We start from the raw sequence: 20,585 nt of genomic DNA on the forward strand, positions 1-20,585 counted from the left end.
CTGAAAAAATATTAGCAAGACATAACATTTTTGTTTTAGCAATAACTTAACTACTAACTTTGAGAAGCTGTGGTCAATTAGTTTAGTTTAGTTTTTTAGTTAGAAAATTCAAAACTGTTATTAAACGTAAAATAAAAGAAAATTTTAATAAAAATATTGCTCATACAGTTAAAAATTCACATTTGTTTATTCTATTATGACTTTTTTTGAAGTGAAACTTCTTTATCGGGATTGGAAAAAAATTTAGTGTAACGTTTTTTTCGTTACGCGTGACATTTTACCGTTACGCGCCATCTTTTTCTTATCCCTACCACGCGCGATTCGACGTATTTCTGTAAAGTTGCATATAGTAAATTATTTTTTGAAAAATAAGGTCATAAAGAAGTTTCACTTCTTACGTGTGTACACTAGTACACGCACACATATTTTTTTTTCAATTTGTCATAGGTTAGTTCTGAAATTAAAAGAGTTGAATTTTTTTATTAACAACAGATGGTAGCTAAGTACATTCCTATTGTTTGTTTAGATCGTCACACTTGGTAATATTATACCTATTGGAGTAGTTTTGTAAATAAGTAACCAGTAACCAATTTTTTTATTAACAACAGATGGTAGCTAAGTACATTCCTATTGTTTGTTTAGATCGTCACACTTGGTAATATTATACCTATTGGAGTAGTTTTGTAAATAAGTAACCAGTAACCAATTTTTAAGTAAATGCACATGGACATAGTAAATATACCAAAATTGCTTTTTGAAGTGAAATTTCTTGAGGCGAGTTGAGAGTAAAATTTCAAGATACCGTCACGTCAAGAAGTAAGGCGACGATTTGGTATCTTTGCATCTTGCCAAAGAACTTTTACTTCTGACACGTGTGATCAGCACGTGTCTGGCACACACGCTCTTTTTTTCGAATTTTGCCTTTTTTGTCTGGAACGGCGGTAACGATTTTGATAGGGCTTTCACTGAAAGGTAGTAGATGTAACCAAGTAAGAATCCAGATTAAAATATTAAACTTAGGCCGTAGCCTGAAAAGTATTTCAACACGCTAACAGCTATTCTATGCTTTACCCGTAATATGCTTTTGACCCACTTTAAACGGACAGTCAAAACTACTTATGTTATTATAATAATACTGTGATAATACTATACTGATATTCGCAGAGGAATATTAGATTTAAAGGAAAAACTTATTTACGCGGTTGAAACCGCGTGGCGCAGCTAACTAGGGTCATTGCGCGGTGCGCCTGTTCGCGTCCACATGCCTATTCGCGTCCATTTTGCTGACATCTTTTAGAAAATTCACGAAAATAAGTATACTTTAAGTAAAATTGTAATAAAAAAAATTTCCGATAATACCTCAATGTATAAGAGACATGCACACATATTCAAAATATGCCTGCGCACCGCCTATCCTATTTAAAAAAAATATTTAATTTTGGCTATTAAACGAGAGAGCAACGCGCGGGATTTTGAGAAAAAAATAGTGCGCAGCGTTGCATTTGACGGTAAGTATCTTATTATTAAATGTGAATTTTTGAATATGTAACTGTTTCTTTACTTTGCTAACGAAACATGGAATAGTATGGATTCTAAATCAGCTTATTTCTTTTACAATTAATAGCTAAAATAAGGTGGACGCGAATTACTACACCGAATTTTTACAACTTCCATTTTGCGTCCACGGTGGGCGCAAACTATACCTATAGTGCATAACAATAGAACATATTGCGTCCACATTGTTTTTCATTACGTAGCAATGAATTGTTTGTTAAAATATGTAATTTAAAATAGATTGTAAATTTTTGACTAAGACTACAAGTTGATAATTTAAATTTTCATTCAAATTAGCAAATTTTTATGCTATTTTGTCATTTTAAAATGGGTATTCTAAGAATGAGACTAGTATCTTTGAGAATGAGAGTCAATAAGTCTGTGGTTAAGAAAATAATATAAACAAAAAAATTGGTTGTTTGTAAAGTAGGTTTACGATCGTTTACGTGATAACATAATGCAGTGGCAGCGCTCGAGATGAGACGGGAGATCGGTCCGTCTCTCTCTCGTTATACCTGCGATCGCGCTCGTGAGGTTTTGGTGTGACACAAGTTTCTGAACATGTCACCCGACTAAAACGATTTTAAAGACGTTATCACGTCAAAAGAAATTTAATTCATTAGAAACTAAAAAATAGGGTAGGTAGGTAATCTTAATAGAAATGATTATTATTTATTTACATAACGTAACTTTGTTTTTTGTTAATTTTTAGTTCTATTAATGATGAGAAGATAAATATAAATAAGTTTTTCCAGATTCCTTACAGTGAATGATATTAATAATAATGTTGATTTTAGGGTTCCGAACCTCAAAAGGAAAAACCGGAATCCTTGTAGGATCACTTTGATATCCGTCTGCCGGTCTGTCTTTCTGTCAAGACCCTTTTACTCAGTAACGCGTGGAGGTATAAAGCTGAAATTTATATTGAATACTCAAGTCTACGGTCCCTTGAAGCCGTGAAAAAAATCAAACTTATAAGCCAAAGCAATCAAAAGATACAGCCGTTTATGCACCGGAAGGAAGTTAGCGCAGAAAGTTTATTTTTTTTTAATTATTAATATCTCAAAAAATTGCTCCTTAAATGCTTCATCAGAATCTGTAATTGCTCCACTTCTATAATTATTAGTTTATTTATAATAAATTTAAAAAAAAATCCAAATACTGAAAACTTGATTTCCCTATAGAATGAAAAATATTAACTTTTCATAGAAAATTTTTTTGCAAAAAAATTGCTCCCGATTTGCTCTATCAATTACAAGAAAAAAATTATTTAATTTTGATAATTTTTACAATGATTAACTGAAAAACTATGTTTGTATAGTACTACTGCGCTGTGACGTCATCAATTATTGTCGTTGCGACGCATAAGGGTCATAGGTATTTACACGTATCAGCACTGCAGCGATATCTATTAAGACCTTAATGTTTATGTTTTATTATTTATATTATTTACTAGATTTCCGCCCGCGGCTTCGCCCGCGCAGTCAAAGAAAAGCCCTCATAGTTCCCGTTCCCGTGGGATTTCCGGGATTGCGTCATTTTCTCGAGATAGCCTATGTCCTTTCTCGGGTATCAAAATATCTCCATACCAAATTTCATGAAAATTGGTTCAGTAGTTTAGGCGTGATTGAGTAACAGACAGACAGACAGTTACTTTCGCATTTATAATATTAGTATGGATAGTGATTGCGTCAACAATTATTGAATAACAAGTGTAAGTATGTACTATTTTATTCAATAATAATGAACAATTAATAAATATTTCTACTGTCAATCATCATCAAAGTATTGAATTGGTATTAATAATTGAATTTGAATTTCTGTTTACTATAAGAAAAATTAATATGCACTTTTTATTTCAGGGTGTGAAGGGATTCAGTCAAGGAGTTTTAAATTATTGAAGAGTGGTAATTATTTAGAAGTAGGGTTCGCGAAAAAAATTGAGCCCTACTTTTATACATATAATCACCTGGAAATTTTTCACTAGAGTATAATTAATAATTCTTTATAATTATATAAAGAATTATTTTTGACAATAGGTTTTACATAAAAATTTTACTTATTACATAAATTAATTATTGAGTTTCATCTAGCAAAAGTTGAAAGAAACAGATATTATTATGTATTTAAAATCATTCTTATCATAGGTATGTTTATAAACATTTCCCTACCCATCCCCAAACTCGCATATTACGTTTATTCGTATTATTAAAACTTCAAGTAATTTTTAATTAATTTGTGTTTCAGTCGCTTGTTTCATCTTTCGGTGTCAAGTTGCTATCGTTTGCGGGAACTATGCGGGTTTTCCTTTGAAAACGCGGGCGAAGCGGCGGGCAGAAATCTAGTAAATAATATAAATAAGAAAACATAAACATTAAGGTCTACAGATATCGCTGCAGTGCTGATACATGTAAATATGGCCCTTATGCGTCGCAACAGCAATAATTAATGACGTCACAGCGCAGTAGTTTACTATGTAAACATAGTTTTTCAGTCAACTATTGTAAAAATTATCAAAATTAAATAATTTTTTTTTGTAATTGATAGAGCAAATCGGGAGCAATTTTTTTGCAAAAAAAATTTTTATGAAAAGTGAATATTTTTCATTCTATAGGGAAATCAAGTTTTCAGTATTTGGATTTTTTTTTAAATTAATTATAAATAAACTAATAATTGTAGAAGTGGAGCAATTACAGATTCTGATGGAGCATTTAAGGAGCAATTTTTTGAGATATTAATAATTAAAAAAAATAAACTTTCCGCGCTAACTTCCTTCCGGTCGTTTATGCTGCAAATTTTCGCAAATTTCGACATTCGCAAGGGAATCAAAACCTACAGCCCTACAGGGTACTTTACGTGAACACAGACACTTGAAGTTTGGTACGAAGCAATGTCTTATAGCACAAATAAGGGAAACATTGAAAAAATAATCATTTACACTTAAAACATATGAAAAAAAAACAGGTTAATACGGAACCCTCAGTGTGCGAGTCCCACTCGCATTTGGCCGGTTTTTATTAAATACTTAACTATATTCGTAAACTAGCAATGACCTGCGGTTTCACCCGCATAGATAGCGATATCGTGACAGTGAAAAGTCTACTATAGGTCGGACTATAGGTTTAATTTTTAATCACATGAAAATCACCTTCACCCCGTCCCGCACTTCGCCTGCTCATTATACCTACTATTTTCTGTAGATTGACACTTTTAAAAATTCGTTATATCTTTTGAATGGAATATTCAATTTTTTTTATTTAAAAAGTATTTTGCTGGTATTGAAACAGTCTATAATAAAACATCATTTAATGGGATAAGGATTAATATATTATGTGTATGGATAACATGGTTTGATTACTGTCGGCACTTCTATTTACTTTGAAAACGTAAAAAAGTTGTTGTAGTAACATAACTACTGAAGATGGACATATGGTATCGCGGACTTTCTTGTAGATATTGATCCATCCTATAATACCATAGAACATTTTTTTGTTCTATCTTCAATAGATTCCGCAGCGCACGCGATGACAGCATTTTTATTAAGGAATTTTTTACACCTTGGGTTACATTATTGCATTTTTGGTAAGGATCTCTAATTTTTTTGAAAATGCAATATAGCCTATGTTGCTCAGTGAAGATGCAGCTTTCTAATGGTGAAAGAATTTTTGAAATCGGTCCAGTAGTTTATGCGTGAAAACCATACATACATACATACTTACATAATTACAAACTTTTCCTCTTTATAATATTAGTATAGATAAATAATTTATTAAAATCTAATTTTTATTTGCATTTATCTGATAAAATATCACCCAATACACTCTTAATTCCTTTTCTAAGCTGGTGGACGCGAACTGGTCCACGGGTGGATGCAAACTGGAATTTTTGGACGCGAACTGGGTAAAACGCCTAATTCTGCTATTTGTATAGATAAATAAAAACCACATGATATTTCCAACACAATTGAAAGTAAATTATCTTAAAATAGACTATGTAATGAACACGTTACATAAATGTTGCGTTGAAATTTGTTCTGGAACATTTTTATTTTCTCCTTCAAACTTTCCAACTGCACTAAGTGGACGCGAACAGGCGCAATGACCCTAGTATGAGAATACCTAGGTACTTAATTATTTTTCACTGAACTAGCTAGGTTTCAACCCGAGAGCAAAAGCAAGTATATTTTCTATACTTTATTACGTCATATATGTTATTCTGGTTAATAATATAAGGTACCTACGTGTGCATCTCTCTCTAAAAAGTATCATCAAAATCCGTTTAGTGGGCTGTGGGGGTGTACCGTTTCCATTTACATTTTTCCTTATTATTATAGGTATTATTTGGTACATGAAAAAATACAATTTTCGGGCTTTTTTGCTATTGTGCTCTGACACATACGAACAATCAAATATTAATAATTATTTTTTTGTATTCCTACTATCGGAAAATTAAAAAGGTTATTTAATTTAAAACTTGATGTTTTGTTACCATAATATTAATAATAGATAATATAACATTTGTGTATTATAATAGATCCTGCGTTCTTATCTACGCTTTCGGATAATGACAAAAGTGATTTGACATTGTTTTTTACGAAATATAACTATTTAATAATTATCAAATAAACAGCAAGATAAACAGTAATACTTACAGGTAATAAGTGATCCCTTGACTTTTAGAAATCTTTGTCGAATACTTTGTGCAGAATCTCATCACACAAACAAGTAAGTACTTCTTCGATTGGTTTTGCTTGCACACACGAGACGAGAGTTGACAAGACGCGACCGAGTACAACGACGCTTCCGGAGCGACTGACTAAAGTCGGGCCATTTGACACGAATTTAACGTGCCAATACGTAGACTTGTATTCTCCTATACCTACCTCCTTAGCCCTTTATACCTATATTATATTTATATCGTTGGTAATAATTCTTTGAAAGGTTTCTTCAGAGCTCATAATGAGATTCTCCGGAATTTGCCGATGAATACTTAATACTCACAACCATTGTAGTTAACCAATTATCTTCACCGAGATATCTCGATGAATAATACTCACAAACTTTGTACCTATTTAACTACTAATTATTATTTTTTTAGCACAACGTTAATCCTTGACAGTTTACATTCGAATGCCGCCATATTTAAATTTTAAATCAACAATCAACATACGATCAACATCTCAGCATAGAACCAACATAAGAACAAACATAGAATCACAGATGTTAACATTAGCACAGATTAAATACTAGACATTAGTTCGTAAAATTGTAGATTAACAAAATGCTAACAATAATAATAGCCATTTTATTTGCAATCGTTATTAACTTTATAATAATATTATGTACACTATGTACATGTCGTGGCCATATCGTAGATTTGCTCATTTCATGAAATGGCCAACATAGTTTGGCCAGATCGTTAAATCGTCAACGTTTCACGATTTGGTCATCGACAATTGGCCAGATCGTATAAAATATCTTAGAAAGTCCATAAAACATTAAAAAATTCAGAATATTTTAAGAACTTGTTTATTGTCATTTAAGTTAGTGCCGCGGTAGCGCCGGCCGCGGCGAATACCAGAAGCGAATGGTTTTTTCAATAGAAAACAGTTAGGTTAGGTTAGGTTAGACTGTAATAAACAACGCACGAGCCGAGCGAGCAAAACGAGCGTGCCGCGGCAGCGGCCGGCGAGTGCCAGAAGCGAATCGCTTTTTAAAAAAGAAACAAAAATGGTCGCATTTCGTGAAATGGCCATCCACGTTTGGCCAGATCGACGATCCGGCCAAATGTGGATGACCAAATCGTGAAACGTTGACAATTTAACGATCTGGCCAAACTAAATTGGCCATTTCATGAAATGAGCAAATCTACGATATGGCCACGACATACACATAATGAAATATTTTGATAGTGTATACCTAACACTATCAAAATATTGAGCGTTAAAGATGGCGGCCGTGGGACAAGGGTGGCGACCCCACAAACTTGGTTTTAGCTTCACACTGACCCCCCCTACACATCCAAAAAATAAAATTGCGTCCTCTAAAAAACGCAAGATTAAGCCTTTTCAATGGACTAAAGTTGTTGAATTAGACCAGAGCAGATAATTTTTGAAACAATATAAAATCGCAGTAGGATGAAACCCATTAGAAAAGGAGGGGAATATGATAAAAATAAAAGGAAAAATAAATTACGGTCAATCCGAGTTCGGGAAGTGGGAGGGGGGGAGCTTTTAAGAGAAAAAAATGGTTGGTGGGAGGCGCGGCATTTGTGGCGCCGGCAGCAGTAGAGATGGAGGCAGAGGCTGCAGTGATGGTCGCAGTCGTAATAAGGTTAGTGTTAGTCGCGGCGGGCGCAACGGCAGCAGAGGAGGTGGAGGGTGAGAGCGCTGGGGATTTTTGGGACGCGGCCATGCTCGCGTATGTAGGGCCGGTTGTCCCGATCTCCATAGGAGAGCCCGATGACATCATCGGCATGTTCAGCGGAGGAGGCGGGGACGCTGTGAGAGTTTTCTCTCCTACTCTATGGGGAGGTGAGGGAAAGCGTCCCACAGGAATACCCGTGCGGCGCGCTTCAAAGTGCCCGGCGTGGGTGTGGCGGCGCAAGCCGGGGCCTGTTGACGACTCGGTGTGAGTGAGCGAGTAATTGAGGATACGGATTCGGTGGATTGGGCCGGCGACAACGTCAGTGGGCTTGACAGGAACGATTCATCGCCGGCTCCTGACTGAGGTTCCGACACCAACACAGGAAGCCGGCCAGTTGCTGTTGAACGGGCCACAATTGCGGCCTGGCCGGAAGCGGCAATGGCACAGATTAGTAAATAGTTACCTACTTCGTAAATGGCGTCCAGGCCCATTTCAAGAGCGGCAACCGACTGACTATTATAAATAGACCCTGCGGCCCAGTGCGCGCGGACGAGTCGCGCGTCGCTGCGGCAGCGCGCGGCGGCACGCTCGGCGGCGGCATGATTGCAGGATGTATTTATTTACATCCGGGGTTGCAATCGCAATTTTTAAAATTTCATAATTCAGAAATAAACAAATAAATTATTTATTTCTGAATTACCTAATTATTTAATTAATTAATTGATTTTAATTTATCAATCAATTAATCAATTAATTGATCAGCGAGCAGAACGCTGAGAAGTGAGAACGAGTCACGAGAGACCATACGACCAAGAACAACCAACATCAACGACAACCAATTTATTCCCAACCGATTACCAAATTTGTGTTCCAGATTAATTTCGGAGTTATCTGTTAAATAGACCCTTCAATATATGGACTCGAGAAAAAAATAATTATTATAGTGCGATACAGAAATAATAAAAATAAATTACCGCCATCTATTATCACCTTACTCAAGTAATATCACAGACTAAGTAATATTTATTATATCGAACCACAGACTAATAATAATATACTACGTAATCGAACGATCTGTCGTGAACACTCCATTAAGCCATTTTTAGGACAATACTATAGAAATGATGATTAAAATAAATTCTACCTTAAATTAATTTTTATCTATTTATGCGTATTATTATGATTACCGATAGATATAATGAAATTAATGTTTATATTTGGAAACAAGGCCATTATTTATTTATTTATTTATAAAGCCCACCCAAAAGGTCCGAGGTTCGAGCCCGGGTGGGCATGCTAATTATTATTTTTTAGTTTATCTGCGAATTATCGACATCAGATGATATTATTATAATTTATATACCCTATTTAGATGTATTGTGTGGATTCGTAGTGTTTTTTTTATCTTTTAGATACACTTAAGACATAATATAATATTTAAAAATTAATTATTATTATTCTTTATTCTTGTAAATTACTGCTTGCGGAGGATAGTAGTTATAAAAGGTAGTTAAAACTTATTTTTTTTACATTTCTATATTATAATATAATACATTTAACTACATAATATAACAAATTTTAAACAGCATTATTTTATTTTATTATATTTGTGCACGTGAAGTTTTTGTTGTTTTTACCCAAAACACTTCAAAGATGGTGTTAGACAGGGTGTCTAAAATAAAAATAAAAGTAAATAACAAAATAACTACATAAAAATTATTGTTCAACCGAGTTTTATAGTGCGGATTAGCGTTAAAATCTTATCTCGTATATTTTATTAACCGTTTCTTCAATTTCATTAAATTTGGTATGTATAGATGCGCATCAATAAGAACTTTTATTTGAAATTAATATTGTGAAAATTTATCCACCCGCTGAGGAGTAGTAGTGGAAAATCACTTCCGAAAGCGCTAAATCTCTCCCTCGAATAATTAATGAACCAGTAAATAAATATTATCGATTTTAGTGTCTACGGATGCGCAATAACGAGATCTATCGTTTGATAACAATTTCATGAGGATTTGCTTAGCTGTTTTGGAGAAAACGAGGAAAATCACGTTGGGAGCCACCTCTCATATCTATTGAACTGGGCTATGTACCCCAATCAATTTGGTGTCCAGGGATGCGGCCCAAAAAGACTTTTCATTTAATACCAAATTTGTAAAAATCGGCCCACCGGTTTAGGAGAAATCGGCGAAAAACGAAACGCAGCGCCCACCCACCCTCCCAGTCCACATCTCTTAGGCACATCAACTCGGTTTGCACAATTTTATACCTATTTTTTTTAAATTTTTTTTTGAATAGAAAAATGATAACTGAAGGAGAATATTTGAAAATTTTTTAATTTGGACTCTTACAAAAGGCAACAGGAATATTTTAAGTTCCTGTTTTTTTTTTTTTTTTTTTTAAGTTGTTATAAAGAAACCTACCCAGGCCAGAAACCTAACCTAACTTTGACATTAACCTAACCTAACCTAACCTAACTTTGACAGTAACTTAACCAAAACTAACCTAACTTTGACTTTAACCTAACCTAAACTAACCTAACTTTGACATTAACCTAACATAAACTAACCTAACTTTGACATTAACCTAACCTAAACTAACCTAACTTTTGTAGAAAGCTAACCAAAACTAACCTAACTATTATAGAAACCTCACCAACACTAACCTAAGTTTTTCAGCAACCTCACCTACAGTAACCTAAAATTTTCAGCAACCTCACCTACAGTAACCTAAGTTTTTCAGCAACCTCACCTACACTAACCTAACTTCTATACAAACCTTTCCTAAACTAACCTAACTTTTGTAGAAACCTAATTTTTTTTGTTTTTTTTTTTTAAGTTGATAAGGGAAACTTACCCAGGAAAGAAACCTAACCAGGGCTGAAACCTAACCTAACTTTGACATTAACCTAACCTAAACTAACCTAACTTTGACAGTAACTTAACCAAAACTAACCTAACTTTGACATTAACCTAACCTAAACTAACCTAACTTTGACATTAACCTAACATAAACTAACCTAACTTTGACATTAACCTAACCTAAATTAACCTAACTTTTGTAGAAACTTAACCAAAACTAACCTAACTATTATAAAAAACACACCAATACTAACCTAACTTTTCAGCAACCTAACCTAAACCAACCTAACTATTATAGTAACCTCACCTAAACTAACTTAACTTTTGTAGAAACCTAACCAAAATTAACCTAACTATTACAGAAAACTCACCAAAACTAACCTTACTTTATCAGCAACCTCACGTACATTAAATTAACTATAATGGAAACCTCACCAAAACTAACCTAACTATTATACAAACCTCAGCTACACTAACCTAACTTTTTCAGCAACCTAACCTACACTAACCTAACTTTTATAGAAACTTTTTCTGTAATAGTTAGGTTAACTTTTATAGAAACTTAACCTAACTATTACAGAAACCTCACCTAAACTAACCTAAGTTTTGTAGAAACTTCACCTAAACTAACCTATTACAGAAAAGTTAGGTTAAAATAACCTAACCTAACTTTTAGTTAGTTTGGTAGTTTTTCTTTTAAAGTAAGGTTAGGTTAGGTTAGGTTAGGTTAGGTTAGGTTTTTTTTTTTTTTTTTTTTTTTTTTTTTTTTTTTTTGTAAAAGCACCCGCCATCACAGGGTGTTGTGTGCTTTCCTCTGGAATATTGTCCAGAGATGTTTGTTTTGCTTTTAATCAATTAATTACCACACTATTATTTATTAATACATTAGGCCTAAATGAATGCAATTTAAAATAAAAATACAATTTAACAATTTACAATAACATTTCCAAATTAATAATAAAATTCTGAAATTAAATATTACATTTAAAAACTTACATTATATACTAAATTAATAATAAAATTCTAAAATTAAATATTACATTTAAATTGAATAATAAAAAATAAAATAAAATAAATTAATACAATTAAAAGTACATTTAAAACTTACATTAATTAAGACATTACAATAAAATACAATTGAAATAGTACGGCACAACAATAAAACTTAACCCTAACATCACAGCTTATCACAGTTTCGTTTGTTAACCACCCCAACAATGTATTTACAATACTCCAAGAATTCAGTTCTCGTCTCATCCCCCAGGGCCGCGGGCAGATTCTCACCCGTCATCGCGATGCCCAATTTTTGCTCAATAACATATCTATCTCTTGCAAAAATCGGACACTCGAGCAACAGGTGAGAAACCGTCTCGTCGACTCCGGGCTGACACAGGCACGATGGATTCTCCTTCAGCTTGAATCTGTTCAAGTAGAAGGCGAATCCACCGTGTCCAGTCAGTGCTTGTGTGGCGTGGTGTGTGATGTCTATTTTCCGTACTATTTTGTATGCAGCAGCAGCGCTTGGGAAAAAGAGCTTCGTGCCTCCAGCCGTCTCCCCCACATCATATCTCCTGTCCCATTCCCCGATCGTATCCTGTCTCAGGATACGCTTGACGAATGAAACAGGACACAGATCGTAGTCGGGTTTCTTCTTCGACCCCAGAGCGGCCTCCTTGGCTAACTGGTCCACTCTTTCGTTCCCCCTTAGCCCTGCGTGCGCCTTGATCCAAAACAGAGCGACCTCCCGCCTCTGCGAAGCAGCTTTTCGGAGGGCCGCCCTTGTTTGCACAGCAAGGGGGTGGGGGGAACCGAGTGTGACTGCCTGGAGGGCCGATCTGGAGTCGCTGAAGATGCCGACCTTCGACACTCCACTCTTGCAGGCTCTAATTACTGCTCTTTGGAGCGCTAGGAGTTCGGCCTGGTAGACGGTGCAATACGGCGGCAAAGCAAGCTTGACGGCCTTCGTCTCGGCCTCCCCCTCCCATACGGAAAGGGCGGCTCCGACTCGACCCTCAATCTTGCTGCCGTCCGTGTAGATCCTATGTACGTGGCTATTAGCCACGTCGGAATACGAGTCCTCGTCCACCAGCCCGAACCCCAGCCCTTCCTGCTCTGCCGGATGTGGGTCCTCAATCGCCGGAGCCATTCTTTCCACCTCCCTGTCTCCCAACGCTGGGTGCGACACCCCCTTCTTGATCCCATATAATCTCGAGACTTCGAGAATTCTGAGATCAAGGGGGAGTATCCCAGCCAACAGCATAGCTGAGTTCAGGGAGACGGTCCGATATGCTCTGCAGATTTTTTGGGCGAAACCCCGTTGCACGGTGTTCAGCCTTTTTTGGACCCCCATCTTTTCCACTGTGGGTGCCCACGCTGCCGATGCATACATAATAGTCGGTTCAATAACAGCTACATAAATAGTCTTAATAATATCTGGGCTAAGTCCCCAACCAACTCTGGCTGCCCTAGCCAAGAGTTTATACCGGGCGATTGCCTTTTGGCATACCGTCCCGACGTGGGCGTTGAAAGTAAGGCCGCTGTCAATTGTAAGGCCCAGTATTTTTATATGTGAAAAATATTTAATTTCCACACTCCCCATAGCGAGCCGCGGCACGTCATATTTTAACCTCCTCGTCGAAAGGAGGGCACAAGTTTTGTGTGGTGCAAAATTTAATTTGTTGTCTTTACCCCATTCGTGTATTACGTTTAGGACACGGTTCGCTTTTCCTTCTATTTCAAGGGCCGTATCCCCCTCAAAGACCAACACTAGGTTAGGTTAGGTTAGGTTAGGTTAGGTTAGGTTAGGTTAGGTTAGGTTAGGTTAGGTTAGGTTAGGTTAGGTTAGGTTAGGTTAGGTTAGGTTAGGTTAGGTTAGGTTAGGTTAGGTTAGGTTAGGTTAGGTTAGGTTAGGTTAGGTTAGGTTAGGTTAGGTTAGGTTAGGTTAGGTTAGGTTAGGTTAGGTTAGGTTAGGTTAGGTTAGGTTAGGTTAGGTTAGGTTAGGTTAGGTTAGGTTAGGTTAGGTTAGGTTAGGTTAGGTTAGGTTAGGTTAGGTTAGGTTAGGTTAGGTTAGGTTAGGTTAGGTTAGGTTAGGTTAGGTTAGGTTAGGTTAGGTTAGGTTAGGTTAGGTTAGGTTAGGTTAGGTTAGGTTAGGTTAGGTTAGGTTAGGTTAGGTTAGGTTAGGTTAGGTTAGGTTAGGTTAGGTTAGGTTAGGTTAGGTTAGGTTAGGTTAGGTTAGGTTAGGTTAGGTTAGGTTAGGTTAGGTTAGGTTAGGTTAGGTTAGGTTAGGTTAGGTTAGGTTAGGTTAGGTTAGGTTAGGTTAGGTTAGGTTAGGTTAGGTTAGGTTAGGTTAGGTTAGGTTAGGTTAGGTTAGGTTAGGTTAGGTTAGGTTAGGTTAGGTTAGGTTAGGTTAGGTTAGGTTAGGTTAGGTTAGGTTAGGTTAGGTTAGGTTAGGTTAGGTTAGGTTAGGTTAGGTTAGGTTAGGTTAGGTTAGGTTAGGTTAGGTTAGGTTAGGTTAGGTTAGGTTAGGTTAGGTTAGGTTAGGTTAGGTTAGGTTAGGTTAGGTTAGGTTAGGTTAGGTTAGGTTAGGTTAGGTTAGGTTAGGTTAGGTTAGGTTAGGTTAGGTTAGGTTAGGTTAGGTTAGGTTAGGTTAGGTTAGGTTAGGTTAGGTTAGGTTAGGTTAGGTTAGGTTAGGTTAGGTTAGGTTAGGTTAGGTTAGGTTAGGTTAGGTTAGGTTAGGTTAGGTTAGGTTAGGTTAGGTTAGGTTAGGTTAGGTTAGGTTAGGTTAGGTTAGGTTAGGTTAGGTTAGGTTAGGTTAGGTTAGGTTAGGTTAGGTTAGGTTAGGTTAGGTTAGGTTAGGTTAGGTTAGGTTAGGTTAGGTTAGGTTAGGTTAGGTTAGGTTAGGTTAGGTTAGGTTAGGTTAGGTTAGGTTAGGTTAGGTTAGGTTAGGTTAGGTTAGGTTAGGTTAGGTTAGGTTAGGTTAGGTTAGGTTTTTTTTTTTTTGTAAAAGCACCCGCCATCGCAGGGTGTTGTCTGCTTTTTCTCTAGAGTATAGTCTAGAGACATTTCTTTTCTTTAATCAAATAATAAACACAATTTTCTTTATTTACAATATGGGCACATAATATTAAAATACAATCGAATTTTAAAATACGAATTTACAATATACAATAGAATTTTCAAAATAATAATAAAATACAATAATTAAAGATCACATTAAAATTTACAATTCAAAGATTACAATAAAAATAAAACCAATACAAATAAATATACAAATTATCACGGCACAACTATCCTAAACTTAACCCTAACATCACAGCTTATCACAGTTTCTTTTGTTTACCACCCCAACAATGTACTTACAATATTCCAGAAATTCATTCCTCATTTTGTCCCCCAGGGCCGCGGGCAGATTCTCACCCGTCATCGCGATGCCCAATTTTTGCTCAATAACATATCTATCTCTTGCAAAAATCGGACACTCGAGCAACAGGTGAGAAACCGTCTCGTCGACTCCGGGCTGACACAGGCACGATGGATTCTCCTTCAGCTTGAATCTGTTCAAGTAGAAGGCGAATCCACCGTGTCCAGTCAGTACTTGTGTGGTGTGGTGTGTGATGTCTATTTTCCGAACTATTTTGTATGCAGCAGCAGCGCTTGGGAAAAAGAGCTTCGTGCCTCCAGCCGTCTCCCCCACATCATATCTCCTGTCCCATTCCCCGATCGTATCCTGTCTCAGGATACGCTTGATGAATGAAACAGGACACAGATCGTAGTCGGGTTTCTTCTTCGACCCCAGAGCGGCCTCCTTGGCTAACTGGTCCACTCTTTCGTTCCCCCTTAGCCCTGCGTGCGCCTTGATCCAAAACAGAGCGACCTCCCGCCTCTGCGAAGCAGCTTTTCGGAGGGCCGCCCTTGTTTGCACAGCAAGGGGGTGGGGGGAACCGAGTGTGACTGCCTGGAGGGCCGATCTGGAGTCGCTGAAGATGCCGACCTTCGACACTCCACTCTTGCAGGCTCTAATTACTGCTCTTTGGAGCGCTAGGAGTTCGGCCTGGTAGACGGTGCAATACGGCGGCAAAGCAAGCTTGACGGCCTTCGTCTCGGCCTCCCCCTCCCATACGGAAAGGGCGGCTCCGACTCGACCCTCAATCTTGCTGCCGTCCGTGTAGATCCTATGTACGTGGCTATTAGCCACGTCGGAATACGAGTCCTCGTCCACCAGCCCGAACCCCAGCCCTTCCTGCTCTGCCGGATGTGGGTCCTCAATCGCCGGAGCCATTCTTTCCACCTCCCTGTCTCCCAACGCTGGGTGCGACACCCCCTTCTTGATCCCATATAATCTCGAGACTTCGAGAATTCTGAGATCAAGGGGGAGTATCCCAGCCAACAGCATAGCTGAGTTCAGGGAGACGGTCCGATATGCTCTGCAGATTTTTTGGGCGAAACCCCGTTGCACGGTGTTCAGCCTTTTTTGGACCCCCATCTTTTCCACTGTGGGTGCCCACGCTGCCGATGCATACATAATAGTCGGTTCAATAACAGCTACATAAATAGTCTTAATAATATCTGGGCTAAGTCCCCAACCAACTCTGGCTGCCCTAGCCAAGAGTTTATACCGGGCGATTGCCTTTTGGCATACCGTCCCGACGTGGGCGTTGAAAGTAAGGCCGCTGTCAATTGTAAGGCCCAGTATTTTTATATGTGAAAAATATTTAATTTCCACACTCCCCATAGCGAGCCGCGGCACGTCATATTTTAACCTCCTCGTCGAAAGGAGGGCACAAGTTTTGTGTGGTGCAAAATTTAATTTGTTGTCTTTACCCCATTCGTGTATTACGTTTAGGACACGGTTCGCTTTTCCTTCTATTTCAAGGGCCGTATCCCCCTCAAAGACCAACACTAGGTTAGGTTAGGTTAGGTTAGGTTAGGTTAGGTTAGGTTAGGTTAGGTTAGGTTAGGTTAGGTTAGGTTAGGTTAGGTTAGGTTAGGTTAGGTTAGGTTAGGTTAGGTTAGGTTAGGTTAGGTTAGGTTAGGTTAGGTTAGGTTAGGTTAGGTTAGGTTAGGTTAGGTTAGGTTAGGTTAGGTTAGGTTAGGTTAGGTTAGGTTAGGTTAGGTTAGGTTAGGTTAGGTTAGGTTAGGTTAGGTTAGGTTAGGTTAGGTTAGGTTAGGTTAGGTTAGGTTAGGTTAGGTTAGGTTAGGTTAGGTTAGGTTAGGTTAGGTTAGGTTAGGTTAGGTTAGGTTAGGTTAGGTTAGGTTAGGTTAGGTTAGGTTAGGTTAGGTTAGGTTAGGTTAGGTTAGGTTAGGTTAGGTTAGGTTAGGTTAGGTTAGGTTAGGTTAGGTTAGGTTAGGTTAGGTTAGGTTAGGTTAGGTTAGGTTAGGTTAGGTTAGGTTAGGTTAGGTTAGGTTAGGTTAGGTTAGGTTAGGTTAGGTTAGGTTAGGTTAGGTTAGGTTAGGTTAGGTTAGGTTAGGTTAGGTTAGGTTAGGTTAGGTTAGGTTAGGTTAGGTTAGGTTAGGTTAGGTTAGGTTAGGTTAGGTTAGGTTAGGTTAGGTTAGGTTAGGTTAGGTTAGGTTAGGTTAGGTTAGGTTAGGTTAGGTTAGGTTAGGTTAGGTTAGGTTAGGTTAGGTTAGGTTAGGTTAGGTTAGGTTAGGTTAGGTTAGGTTAGGTTAGGTTAGGTTAGGTTAGGTTAGGTTAGGTTAGGTTAGGTTAGGTTAGGTTAGGTTAGGTTAGGTTAGGTTAGGTTAGGTTAGGTTAGGTTAGGTTAGGTTAGGTTAGGTTAGGTTAGGTTAGGTTAGGTTAGGTTAGGTTAGGTTAGGTTAGGTTAGGTTAGGTTAGGTTAGGTTAGGTTAGGTTAGGTTAGGTTAGGTTAGGTTAGGTTAGGTTAGGTTAGGTTAGGTTAGGTTAGGTTAGGTTAGGTTAGGTTAGGTTAGGTTAGGTTAGGTTAGGTTAGGTTAGGTTAGGTTAGGTTAGGTTAGGTTAGGTTAGGTTAGGTTAGGTTAGGTTAGGTTAGGTTAGGTTAGGTTAGGTTAGGTTAGGTTAGGTTAGGTTAGGTTAGGTTAGGTTAGGTTAGGTTAGGTTAGGTTAGGTTAGGTTAGGTTAGGTTAGGTTAGGTTAGGTTAGGTTAGGTTAGGTTAGGTTAGGTTAGGTTAGGTTAGGTTAGGTTAGGTTAGGTTAGGTTAGGTTAGGTTAGGTTAGGTTAGGTTAGGTTAGGTTAGGTTAGTTAGGTTAGGTTAGGGTTTTTTTTTTTGTAAAAGCACCCGCATCTCTTTTTCTCTGAGTATTTACTCTTTAGTTATTTTAATAGTAAGACGAACGAGTCTAGCGGGGCCGACAGCCGGGTGGGGGCTGTTGAAAGGATTAATTAAGTAAGTAAGTAAATTAAGTTAAGTTAAGTAAGTTAAGTTAACAATCAAATTTTAAAATACGAATTTACAATATACAATAGAATTTTCAAAATAATAATAAAATACAATAATTAAAGATCACATTAAAATTTACAATTCAAAGATTACAATAAAAATAAAACCAATACAAATAAATATACAAATTATCACGGCACAACTATCCTAAACTTAACCCTAACATCACAGCTTATCACAGTTTCTTTTGTTTACCACCCCAACAATGTACTTACAATATTCCAGAAATTCATTCCTCATTTTGTCCCCCAGGGCCGCGGGCAGATTCTCACCCGTCATCGCGATGCCCAATTTTTGCTCAATAACATATCTATCTCTTGCAAAAATCGGACACTCGAGCAACAGGTGAGAAACCGTCTCGTCGACTCCGGGCTGACACAGGCACGATGGATTCTCCTTCAGCTTGAATCTGTTCAAGTAGAAGGCGAATCCACCGTGTCCAGTCAGTACTTGTGTGGTGTGGTGTGTGATGTCTATTTTCCGAACTATTTTGTATGCAGCAGCAGCGCTTGGGAAAAAGAGCTTCGTGCCTCCAGCCGTCTCCCCCACATCATATCTCCTGTCCCATTCCCCGATCGTATCCTGTCTCAGGATACGCTTGATGAATGAAACAGGACACAGATCGTAGTCGGGTTTCTTCTTCGACCCCAGAGCGGCCTCCTTGGCTAACTGGTCCACTCTTTCGTTCCCCCTTAGCCCTGCGTGCGCCTTGATCCAAAACAGAGCGACCTCCCGCCTCTGCGAAGCAGCTTTTCGGAGGGCCGCCCTTGTTTGCACAGCAAGGGGGTGGGGGGAACCGAGTGTGACTGCCTGGAGGGCCGATCTGGAGTCGCTGAAGATGCCGACCTTCGACACTCCACTCTTGCAGGCTCTAATTACTGCTCTTTGGAGCGCTAGGAGTTCGGCCTGGTAGACGGTGCAATACGGCGGCAAAGCAAGCTTGACGGCCTTCGTCTCGGCCTCCCCCTCCCATACGGAAAGGGCGGCTCCGACTCGACCCTCAATCTTGCTGCCGTCCGTGTAGATCCTATGTACGTGGCTATTAGCCACGTCGGAATACGAGTCCTCGTCCACCAGCCCGAACCCCAGCCCTTCCTGCTCTGCCGGATGTGGGTCCTCAATCGCCGGAGCCATTCTTTCCACCTCCCTGTCTCCCAACGCTGGGTGCGACACCCCCTTCTTGATCCCATATAATCTCGAGACTTCGAGAATTCTGAGATCAAGGGGGAGTATCCCAGCCAACAGCATAGCTGAGTTCAGGGAGACGGTCCGATATGCTCTGCAGATTTTTTGGGCGAAACCCCGTTGCACGGTGTTCAGCCTTTTTTGGACCCCCATCTTTTCCACTGTGGGTGCCCACGCTGCCGATGCATACATAATAGTCGGTTCAATAACAGCTACATAAATAGTCTTAATAATATCTGGGCTAAGTCCCCAACCAACTCTGGCTGCCTTAGCCAAGAGTTTATACCGGGCTATTGCCTTTTGGCATACAGCCCCGACGTGGGCGTTAAAGGTGAGGCCGCTGTCTATTGTTAGGCCCAATATTTTTATATGGTCAAAATATTTTATTTCCACATTCCCCATAGCGAGCCGTGGCACGTCATATTTTAATCTCCTCGTGGAAAGGAGGGCACAAGTTTTATGCGGTGCAAATTTTAGTTTGTTTTCCTTTCCCCATTCATCTATTGCATTTAAGACACGGTTAGCTTCCATTTCAATTTCAAGGGCCGTATCACCCTCAAAGACCAACACAATGTCGTCGGCGAACGCCTGACAGAATACTCCCATCTCCTCTAACATCCATAGCAGAGGGTCCAGCAAGAGGTTCCACAGGATTGGTCCACCTATGGATCCCTGCACGCACCCCTTGCTGGTCCCCCTACTCACTTCCACGCCCGCATATCTAACTTTCACTCCCCTTTCACTCAGGTAGCTGCTGATCACCCGCCTCACGTTCCCCGGGCACCCAACTTCAGCCAACCGCACCTTTATGGCTGGCCACCAGGCGCTGTCGAAGGCTCCCTCTATGTCCAGCGATACCACAACAGAAATCTTCTTCTCCTCCCTCATATTTCTGATGTGGTTCACTAGTCTATAGAGGGCGTCCTCGGTGCTCCTCTGTGGCATAAAGCCATACTGGTGGGGGCTTATTTTGGGCAACAGGTAAAACCTGAGTCGGCCGACCAGCATCTTTTCGAAGATTTTGCCGAGCACAGGTAAGAGGCCTATCGGTCGATAGGCTTTCGGTACCCGATATGATTCCTTGCCCGGCTTTCGCAGTATAACCACGGTCGCCCACTTCCACTGTGCGGGGAAGTAGGCGGCAGAGAGGCATCTGTTGAGCAAGGCAAGGAACCATCCCGGGTTACAATCCACAGCG

General features: G+C 38.9%; 2 protein-coding genes across 2 annotated transcripts in view; both read right to left on the reverse strand.

The window, feature by feature from the left end:
- chn (zinc finger transcriptional factor charlatan) overlaps positions 1 to 6,683 on the reverse strand; it is a 49,416-nt gene extending 42,733 nt beyond the window's left edge. The window contains exon 1 of the mRNA XM_089697649.1: positions 6,206 to 6,683. The gene's annotated coding sequence lies outside the window, so the exon portion shown is untranslated. The remainder of the gene's footprint in view (positions 1 to 6,205) is intronic.
- Positions 6,684 to 14,784: 8,101 nt separating this feature from the next.
- Positions 14,785 to 16,517, reverse strand: LOC149487385 (uncharacterized). The gene has a single exon (XM_089697160.1). The coding sequence runs from the start codon at positions 16,515 to 16,517 to the stop codon at positions 15,096 to 15,098; it is 1,422 nt and encodes a 473-aa protein (XP_089553286.1). The 3' UTR covers positions 14,785 to 15,095.
- Positions 16,518 to 20,585: the final 4,068 nt, after the last annotated feature.

This window comes from Colias philodice, chromosome 7 (genome assembly GCF_061535455.1).
Source record: "Colias philodice isolate Cphi_HAF_F1 chromosome 7, ilColPhil1 Martin Lab GWU primary, whole genome shotgun sequence".
In the NCBI taxonomy this organism is placed as follows: Eukaryota; Metazoa; Arthropoda; class Insecta; order Lepidoptera; family Pieridae; genus Colias; species Colias philodice.